The 11,056-nt window shown below is 40.3% G+C and overlaps 2 protein-coding genes across 3 annotated transcripts in view; one reads left to right on the top strand and one right to left on the bottom strand.

The window, feature by feature from the left end:
- The window catches only part of LOC105564949 (TWiK family of potassium channels protein 18), a 230,124-nt gene that overhangs the window by 203,357 nt on the left and 15,711 nt on the right, over window positions 1-11,056 (top strand). The gene's annotated exons all lie outside the window — the stretch shown is intronic.
- LOC105564948 overlaps window positions 9,008-11,056 on the bottom strand; it is a 5,706-nt gene continuing 3,657 nt past the window's right edge. Inside the window, exon 4 of the mRNA XM_012017738.1 lies at window positions 9,008-11,039. Within this exon, the coding sequence (XP_011873128.1) occupies window positions 9,206-11,039 (1,834 nt within the window). The 3' untranslated portion in view covers window positions 9,008-9,205. The remainder of the gene's footprint in view (window positions 11,040-11,056) is intronic.

Here is an 11,056-nt window from a genome sequence, read left to right as displayed (position 1 = left end):
CATTTGCGAAACTTCTTTTCTTTATAACTTTTTAATAAACAACGAGCGCCGGCTAAATCCTTCTGAGCGTTACTCAGGAGGGTAACCTTGACAACATATGTCAAGCCCAAGGTTATTGGAGGTGGGTGTGTTAATCTAAATAATTACCCAAGTTAATATACTATCTTTGCTTTATCTTTGTACAATGATGGACAGAATGCTTGCGACACTGTTTTTTTTAGTGAGTTTAGGAACGTGCATTTAAATCACGTTCCAAAACCTTCTTCCGCGAAGAACATTTTACTCCGATGGCCATTCCGACACCATTTTGAGCGTCTTCGATCTATCCCTCAAGTAAAATTTTCTTCGGGAAAAATGTTTTGGAATGTAAAAGTGTTGCAACCATTCTGTCCATCACTGGTCACACGTCACAGGTATCTTTTTTAAAATTAGCGACTTATATTTAATACCTCTGCGTATTTTTAATTGCCAATTGAAATTTTGCACCCCCTAGATCCCGCTTGATAAGTGCCTAAACGGCAGACCGAAACGTGTGTTTTGTCAAATAAATTTTGTCCAGTTCGAGGTCCGGCAATAATTTAATTTGCTCGTCTTAATTTGCCGAAAGACGGTGTTTACCTAAAGTCATGGCATTTTCATCCGTCAAGTACGATCGTACACAGTGGTGTTGAAAATAATCGAGAAAGATCAATCGCATTTGAATTCAGAACGCCGCACCCGGTGAAAAGTCACGCGCAATGACTAAGGCAGATGAGAGGAACATTTTCCCGGTTTAAGGAATGTTTGTATTCTCCTCACAAACCGGCCAGCGGCGCGGAAGACTATGAGAGATGCCAATGCCCTCGGCCGTTACCCCCGGAAGAGCGGCACTCTCGAGTGATGGTTGATCCTTGCCATTCCTCAGAACGATCCGTCGTCGACAGCGGTTCTCCCGGAAGATAATCGAACGAGAATGTTACTTTCCCCGTGTGTGCGTACGGTAATGTTATCGGCTCCTTCTCACGCCGCGCTCTCCCCCATCCCCCATGCCCTATCCACCTGCCTACGGTCTCGCCGGGCTCTTACTACGTCCGAGGAGTTTCTAACCGATTGTGTACACAGTCCCGATAACGAGGAGCTCGCGCATATACAGTGCTGAACACAAAGCAAATATTGAGCCTTTATCGACCTGACCTAACGTGATCTGCTGAAGAAAATCGTTATCCAAGATAAAGCTGAAGACGCGGAGGCGAGATGTACGCGAGCAACTATTACAAGTGCGCTTATCGATCGTGTGTATTGCGTCCTTGTGCGACGACTAATGTAGTCGATACTAGTCTCAGCTACGCATGTGTAGGTCGCGTACGTGAATGTCATTAACTGTACTCCTGGATTATCCGCAGATACTTCGAATTCTCTCGGGGTATGTAATAACATTTTTATTTCGCAGAAGGATTCTATAGGTTTTTGATGTGTCGAGAAACATGAATATATAATGCACCGGCTCTGTCGTGTGTTTTCCATCTGCATAGAGAGATAGAAGTATTGATTTTACTGCATTAAAGCGGTATCAAACGCATGGCGCTCGCTACTAATTAGTGATACGCTTGGCTATAATTGCCAATTATACATTTCGTTATGCGCAAGCATATTAGAAGGAAGGAATTGTAATATTTGTTACTTACTTGTTATCTATTACTTAACGTGTTTTTGATATATTTTGTGTCTATCGACGAAATTTACCGAAAAGATTTCTAAAAGTTTGATTAACTAAATATTCCCGATGTTAAAATTAATGAGTGACAGAGGGAAAGGTGAGCTTTGAGAGTCAAACGCGGTTAGCTGTGCGTGAGTTAACGTTCTGTAACTTTTAATTAATAATTTAGTAGAAATGGTAAATCATACGTTTTGGCTCTACCTTGAGTCATCTTCAGCAGCGCGCTGATAGATAAATTAAATAATTTCAAGCTTTTCGGCGAGCATAAGGTGAATATTTAAAAATTATATAAAGTGTAATTTTTAAGAGGAAATGTGACAAAAAATTTTGCTAATATTCACGGTCCGCAAAATATTCGGACTAGAAATGAAAATCGGGAACCGGCAAAGAGTGAAATCCACTCGTTAAATCAAGTCCAGAAATCGCAAAATTGATAAAATGAAAGACATCAGAAACTGATATTTTTAAGCGGACGTTGATATAATCAATGTCATCGTTGTGTCAATTATATCAACTATGGCTGCTGAAAAATCATCTCGGTTTCCTACGTCTTTTCCACGGCTTCAGTTCGTTAATCTCACGTTCTTGATTTGGCGAGAGGATTTTACTTCTCTTTGCCGGTTAGTATCAATTTCTAGCCCGAATATTTTATAGACTATGAAAATTAGCAGAATTTCCCTGGTATTTTCTCTTGAAAATTACACTATCTTTGTATATTCAATTTTTAAATATCCCTCACGCGTCAGAGAGCTTAATTTTATTTAATTTATTTATCAAGACGTCACTGATAGAGAAGATGATTCAAAGTAGAGCCGAAACGTACGATGCATAATTCGTATTACATTATTAATTAAAAGTTACATAACGTTAACTCATGCACAGCTAATCGCGTTTAATTCTCAAAGCTATTTTTTTTTCTTGCTAATTTCTAAGTTACTCGTTCATTTCTAAAAGAAATTCTAAATTAAAAAAGTTTGTGTTGCATTAATAATTGTTAATCTCATACAGTATACGTATAATTTTTATTGATCCGTTGATATTCTTGATCACATATTTTATACAAAAGCACTTTTGATCCATATTTTGCGAGTATAAAAGGTTAACAATATCGACACCTAGCCGCGGATAACTCTTGATGAAGACTAATGAATTATAGGAAAGAAGCGCGAAGTGAAAGGGTGAAGGGAGATAAAGAAGAAAAGGGTTGACGTAAGCTTTAGGTGTCGAAAAGAGATAATGACGAAGGCGCTGATGAGACTCGATGAGAGGAATATTATTGTAACGGTTTTAATTATTATTCCTGATGAAAGACCCGATTAAATCTTATGTCAAGTCCGTGTCGTTATAATGATGAGGGTACAGCTAAATACATTATTCCTCAAGATAAGCAATACTGTGCGGCACAAGAATGCTATTTATAATGTAATGAAATTTCGTAGTCATGCCCCTTTTTTTTCAACAAATCGCTAAATATGCTTGGCAAAATAAACCAGCGTCCTGCTATTTATGTATGAGACGGCAAAAATTTTCACACGTGGTGACATTAGTAATCCATTGTTCGCATATACCACCGACGTCATAAATTTTACGTAAGGTCACAAATGAAAATATGAAACATTAATAAAGCGGACCGCGGAGAGATCAAATATGTAAATCTCTCATCCATGCTGCTTTTCAAGGTAGCGAATATACTATAGCAGAAACAAGAGCCGGAGGTGGGCCGCGCATTATTTCTGTTCCAAGAGAGAACGACGGAGCTCAGCAAAACTCAAGTTTCGTCTTTGCTGTGTTAAGGGAAAAAACGCGAGAAAAAAAATAAAATCTTGTTAGAAAGGACGTAATTAAAAACTATAGTTTCGCGTGAGAAAACCCATAACGTCCCGTTCTCCTAGCGACTTTTTGAGCAGTTTTGCGCGTAGCACGCGCCCGGCTAGAGCGTAATGTTCTTTACCAGTTATAAACGTTAATGGAGTACATTGTGCGGCAGCATGTAGGGTGATTTTCCTCCACAAACCATTTAACTCTCCTAGTTGTAATGTTTCTCACGAAAGATGATTTTTCGTCACTTGTTCTAGTTAATTTGTGGACATATGCTTAAATACACGTGTATCTTTAAAAGGTTACGTGCTACGCGTTCAACTTTTCAGTTGCGTTTATATTTATACACGTTTATCTATCTGTAATTTCATTCAAGATTAACGATTGTTTCTTTATTTTAAACATTTAAACTTAATATATCTAAGATTGAACATATGATAAATTTAACACATTTTTGCGTTAGATATACTGTTTTGTATGCGCACTCGCAAGACTGTGCCCTCTAAGCAAAATTGAAATATTTTACACTGAAGCATTTCCGCGTTGCTCATTCAGCCACGTTGTGCTTTTAGAATTAAGAATTTATATTAGATTCGCGCAATTCTTGGCGAATTGCTATATAAAATATGTAAAAGGTATCTTTACTTTATTCACATTTTATGTCAAATAACTCGAAGTGAGGATAAGGGGAAGTTTATGCGGAGATAAAGAGAGATAGTTCATTGTACGGAGAGGGGACAAAAGCGGAGAATATCGCTCCTCTAGGAGCAAAGATGAAAGGCTGAAGGGGAGAAGTATTAGGCAGAGACTTATTGCTTCAGTAATTACTACTAATAGCCACCCCCTGAGTAGCGAGGGCGAGAGGAGGTGGTTCTATACTATCCCATACTGTCCGGGAGTGCCTGAGAGAATTCCATGTTGGTAAACATCCGGACCATAAATTTTTCCAGGATTCCGTGGAATTTTCGTGCACTTTACGGGATCCTCGCCGACGTTCCACGTCCCTTCATACTGCGAGGCGTTAAGGATACGGGGAAATGTTATCGCGGAGGTGATGAACCAGCGGAGAGAAATAAGCTTCTCATGAAGAAGGGGACAGACAAATAATAGCGACGTTGAGGATTTTAACAGACGCGCATGACCGTCTCGAATTCAATATTTCGACGTTCGTCGCGTTCGCCAAATAGCGTTTATCATTTCGCGTTATTTACTCACAACTTATTACGCGGTCGCATATTTTCGCAAGTGAAAACGAAAGAAAATCGAATAAATTAATGAAATTATATGGCATTTTCGTGGTATATGACAAATATTTCTGTACAAGTCGATAGTTTATTTCGGTACATCTATACGTAAGATACCGTTCTCTCTCCCGCTATGAGAATCACTATGATAACGATAACTCCCGGAGGTAGCATACAATATAGGCACGCCACATTGAATGGTTGGTGCGTGATTTATGATCCGTCTCTATCGCGTCCTTATTCCCTTACCTCGTTGTCCCTGTGCAACCAGTCGGCTTATGCTTCTATGACATGAATATAACTTGCTTCTTCCTTGCAGTGATTTCTCGAATGCTTAATCGAGCTTATTGCCGCAGTATTAGCACACGCGATGTTAAGTGAAATATATAGATTCGTTTGAAAATATACTTTTTTATATACATTTGTTTTACTTATCTCTCTCTCTTATACTTAAGATAAATATTTAAGATAATTCTCTTCAGGCAACTTTAGAATATTTCAAAAATAAAAACCATGCCTACATAACACATATCCGTCGTCTTTTACCTCAAATGCATTTGGAGAAAAAGATAACGAAGAGAAGACGTCGCGCACAGGGAAGGGTTACGCGCTTAAGTTCCATGTCGCCTAAACGGCCTGTTTTCTACCTTCGACAAAATCTGTGCGATAAGGTCGAGTGGTAGCAAACTCGTTGGACGAAATTGCGGGACGTAGCTAGACATCGAATAGCTCCCGTGTGATTTACAGTCTAGCCCTATCAACGTCCCGGCCTTTCGTCATGCTACCCTTCACATGCCGTGCTAAGCCGGAAGACGAGCGTTTCTATGAAATAGAAACATCTTGCTGGGTTTCGCGCGGCATAAGCCAACGCTCGAGATATATTTTATGGGGTAACATTTCCCTGACGGTGCCGCCGTGTAGAAACACCCGTGGAGGAGTATCCCATACATCAGGGTTGCACCCTGTCTCTTAGCGCAGCGACTCTCAACGGGAGCGACAGCGTTTTTGAATAAGACATGCATGTAATCCGCAAAGGAAGTATAGTACGGCACGATCGAGTATCTTTGATTATTCAGATACCTTTCGCAATGCGTTCGTGCGTTTTATTAAAAACAAAAGAGAAGATCAAACTTGGTGTCCTTCCGTAATTTGAGCTTAAATATGTATTTCGTTGACTCCAATGCGACCCACATAAAAAGATATACAAACTTTCTTCCGTAAAACTTGGAAATTCTCCTGCTAGTAGTAAAAAAAACAGGCTCCGAAAGATAAAACTTGAGAACCATTGCTCCCTTTCTCTTTCTCTATGTCCTAATACTTCCATTCTTTATCGTTTTTCTTGTTTCTTCCGTTTAGCTGTGTTTTTTATTCTTGTCTTGTTTCATTTACCTTAAATGTACCGTTCATACCCCGACCTACTTTATTGTAGCGGGCTCTTACCAAGTCTGTCGCCTTTGCGATTACTGTCACGCACGTCCTACATGTCTGAAGGTACTTCCTGTAGTTTCCCTTTATGAAAATGACTGCATTTCGTCACCTGGGAAGCTGTGATTAAAATCATCACGCCTCGGTTTTCTTAACGAGTAAATTTCGTTGATATATTTGTCTTTTACATCATAATAATATTTTAATCTATTTCATTCACACATGCAAGCTGATTATTTGTTGCTGCGGCGTCTAGTATGAAACGCGATTATACACGCCTTCGCATGAAATGCATTGCACTATTTATTTTATTAACATCGTTGAAATAATGATTTGATTTGCTTGTAATCTTTTCGATTTGATTTTTTTCTTCCCTTTGCTTAAAACGTCCGCTGATTTATCGATACGTCCAAGCGGGGCATTCCGTTGTCTTATACGCGCTGCCTAATCATGTTCCTGATGAGCCGCAGGCAAGTTGCAAATCAGAACGTAATACCCGTGCTTTCGGCACCCAAATTCGGAGAGCACGGCTAAATAACATCTTCGACGCAGGCAGCGCCGGCAGACGATACTGCGGCTGCTCTAGATCGTAATATCGCTTTAATTATGTGCGCCGTATTTGCGCCGGGTCGCGTTATTAATTTCGGGTCCTCACGCCGTGAGACTTACCGTTACGACCTCGGGGGTTACGTCGGATCCTGCGAACCCCTCTAGCAGGAACGTCGCCCGGTACGGAGACGTACCGTCAGAGAGTGGGTGGTGCAACCCTCCCTGGGATACACGTCTGCACGTACGATGCATCCGCCCGGCGCAGCACACGGCTCATCTTCGAAATGTTATTGCGCGAGTGCGGCCCATCCCTCTCGTCCTGCCGTATGTAAATTATTTCGGGCGCTAAATTAAACAGGTGAAACGGTGTTGCGCGATAAGTTGGCGCGAACAGGATTGCCCCGCGAAATATCTCCGTTTTAGGATGTTTACGGCAGCTGGGCCGCGTGGATTCGTCGACGTTGACGTAGACGCCGGGCGAGCCGGGGTTCAATTGCGAGTTTCGAATTACTGTGCTCTTTGCGCGATAAGAACAACAATATCCGAGATACTCGCTTCAATTTAAGTTGTCATCGCCGACGAAAGTTTTGACGTGACCCAAGTACCACGTGACGGAAAGTAATAAGTTTCAGCGATAGGTACTCGTTACCCGGGACCTTCCCGTATTTCCCGTAACAATTCGCGATCGTGTGTGAAAAATTAAGATGCACGAATACGGTCATTTAATACAGCTGCGCGTGATCTTCCTGCCATGCTGTCGGCGCTCTTTTCCATCGTCATTTCTATTCGCCGTCGCCGTCTCTCGGAGCAGGTTTCTCGGTACCGCTTACAGCCTTCGACCGGAGCTAGATCGCACTCTATTATTTTTCACCGATGTAATTTTTCCTCGTTTTCCAGACAGTTTGGCCGGGCGTCTCGCGGAAAATATCCCCGCGGATTGCGGTCGCCGTGCAAAATAAATAATCCCCACCGTCGTTTCCGTTTCTCGTTTCGTTCCGCTTCGCGTGTTACGTGTCTGTTCCATTTTTATTACAGCGAAGCCACCTCGTTACATCGACTCGCGCATCTATTTGTTTATTTTTTTTTTTTGCAACTCCGCGCAGCTCTATTCCATTCCGTTTTTGAATGCATAATGCGGTGTGCGGAGATTTCATTAGACTGTAAAAATAATAATGTCCGCAGTACTTTGAAACTGCGAATTAAGAGTTGAGGATAATAGAAAAAGAAATTGGACATTCTATAACGCGCATGTCCGCCAATTAGTTGTACAACTTTTATGATTATTTATATAAATGAAAGCCTCGACATTTTTAATATACCGCAATGCTTTAAGATGCTTACGCTATTACAAAACGGTGCTTCAAAATGGCAGTACGAAGTTCTCGGCTGGAGCAATTAAATGAACAAACACGAATGGACTCGAAGTTTCTCCCATCGCTTTCTCTTACGCAACTCATTTTACTTGCCGAACTGTTATGGCTACTTAGACTGCATTATGAAGACATAGTGATGCCGCGTACGGCTGCTGTGAACTTTACTTGTTGCAAGTATCCGCGCTATATTAAAGTGCCCGCCACAAATGATTTCAGCAGACACAATATCGATATAAATTCTTAGAATACTATTGAGTGAATTTCTAGCATGCATTATACAGTTATCTATTCACTACCTCTCTCTCTCTATTATATATTGGTGCACTTCTATACAAATTAATTAACCTGTTATTAGTCTTTTTAGAGAACAAAAAATAGTCTGCGCTGTTATGAAGTTTAGCTCACAAAAACGTAATTATACAAATCGCGTTGTGTATTTCAATTAATTAAAACTATAAATGAGAAATTATTTTTTCCTATAATCTGCAGGATTGAAAGGGAAATAAAGGTTCGACTTGGAAGGCTTTGAGTGTCTTCCTAAAGTGCATGAATTTTCGAATGTTTTATTTGCCACGTAGCGAGAGTTTACGAATACCTGCCACTTACTGGAAAATTATCCATCTCAAACTTCACTAAGAGCTGCTTAATAAAGATGTCAAATTTGTTAATAAAGAAGAATCTGTACTTCTAACTGAAGATTATTTCATACAAAATTACTATAAGCTCTCTTTTTTATATGTAACTTAACAAATATATACAAGCATTTCTCTCTATTTCTATTTTCTTCTTTCTTTTACAAGTTGCACTAAACGGGCTTCCATGTCATTTTTCGCATTAAATTATATAATCGATCTTGCGCACACAATATGCAATATTAAAAATTCTAAGATAAGATAATATTTAATATGGCAAATTGTTTAGCACCACAAATAAAGAATATATCTCGGGTTAATTCGTTATTATATAAAACACGTACTTGTCTTCAAACGTATCTGTACTCATTTTCTATTCCTTGTAAATTGAAATCAAGTCAAATCTTGTCTAATTAGAGGAATTTAATTAGGGAATTGTATTTTAATTAATAAATCGATCGATCCCTTTTAAAGTCCAGACAAACTTGGCATCGCGATTGAGCCTGATCCAGTTAAACTTACGCGCGGTAGTATTATTTGAATGTTCTTTTTAATCTTACTATTAACCTGCGGCATCTTCAGCAAATGCTTGAATAAACCCTTAATAAACTGCCCCTGCGTCTTATACTTCTCGAAATCGAAGTCTTCGTTGTCTTGCAGAAGATTGGGATTTTGCGCCAGGTATGTGATTACATCGTTATACGCCAGTTTCTCCTTGTACGTCAATTGATCGAAGTTCACCGTCTCCTGGATCATGTCGCCTAGTTGTACTTCAGCTTTAACTACGTACGTTTCGACCCACATCCACATGATGGGCAAGGCACCCATTTCAGTTAATTCCACCTTCTTGTAGTATCTAAGTGCCTTCAGAAGTCGTTTCTCGAAACGTATTGTACCGGACAATGCACTCAGAATAATTTTACGCAAGAGATCCCCGCGAGACATAGTTAATGGTGGTTTGTCTATATGCAATTTTTCCAAAAGCGTTGGATCGCCGAGGAATTGCTCTAGCTGCCCCGTCATGGCGACTTCGGCATCATTCTTGGCTGTTGGAAGAACAGAAATCAAACTTGTCAGCTCGGGCAGCCACTGGCCTGTAGTTTCGGACATCATCTTCACGAGTTTATCTTCGGACACCTGAATGCTCATCGATGGTACCTCGATAGCTTTTATATAAATATCAACTAAGAATTTCAGCTTTGGGTTCGACTGGATTACTTTACTTTTCTGTAATTTGTGCAGCACCGTTATCAGAAGTGCTCCTTTATTTGGATACGCCAATGGTTGAAAATCTGGTCCAAGTATTTCCACCATTTTCGTAGACGTCAACATCATTTTGAGAGGTTGTATCGTTATCACGAGCGAGTCCTCTTCTTCCACAATAGGCAGCAGATCAGCGTAAGGATTCGATGGACTTATAGACTGCAACAATAACTTGGGATTGACGAGAGGTACGGTGACACTGTCGGATAATGGTTCATCGGGTGGACGTTCGCCAATTGTACTGTCGGTTAAGTCGTTCGGATTGAACGTGGAATAAACAACGGTTGATACCAATTTCTTCGACGAGACTACGATGGGTAACAATATCGTCGGGCTGACGTATTCTATACTGGCGATATATTTATGAATTACGTTTATCAAACGCGTATTCTTTATTACTTCCGGATAAGTTGCGGCCTCCTTAAGTATCGCTGACAGTAATGCAATATTCGTGGGATAAACGTCCACATTCTTCTTTAGGATCCTCTTAATGTAATTTTTGCCAAATATAACAGACAATGGTTGTAATACTTGAATTGCTATCGGTGAATCGGTATCTCGCATGAAGTCATTTATTTCCGGCGATTTCAGTAGATCCTTGACGTCTGGCAAAATAATTCCAGACTCCGTTGCGTTATAGTCATGACTCGTCGTTACAACAGGGACGCCACTAGTGGATAGTTGCACTTTAAGAGGCTGATTAGTTTCTATCGGAGGTAATACTATCGCGCTTGATACGTTCTCGTTACTCGTTTTCTCTTCAACCGTCTGTGGAAGTTTTGGCTTGGCCTGTTGTGCTGCTTTTGTCACTTCGGTAGATTGTTTCGTTGTGACTGTTTTAGTCACTTCTTTCAGTGAAGAAGTTTCAGTCTGAAACTCTTCACTTGTACTCGGCTGGTGTGCTACTTCTTTTTCCTGGAATATTAATTCTGATGAGATATGTTCCGGCGTATGTTCTACTTCCGAATTATATTCTTCAACAACGCTCTCTTTTGTCGTGTATACGGGCTGCTTCTTTCGTGGTCTCTGCGTCGGGGTCTGAGTAATCAGAGACGG

The sequence above is a fragment of the Vollenhovia emeryi genome, unplaced genomic scaffold, assembly GCF_000949405.1.
Source record: "Vollenhovia emeryi isolate VEMERY1.0 unplaced genomic scaffold, V.emery_V1.0 DF939157.1, whole genome shotgun sequence".
Lineage (NCBI taxonomy): Eukaryota > Metazoa > Arthropoda > Insecta > Hymenoptera > Formicidae > Vollenhovia > Vollenhovia emeryi.
The sequence above is the reverse complement of the archived record's forward strand: the minus strand, read 5'-3'. Positions and strand labels throughout refer to the sequence as shown.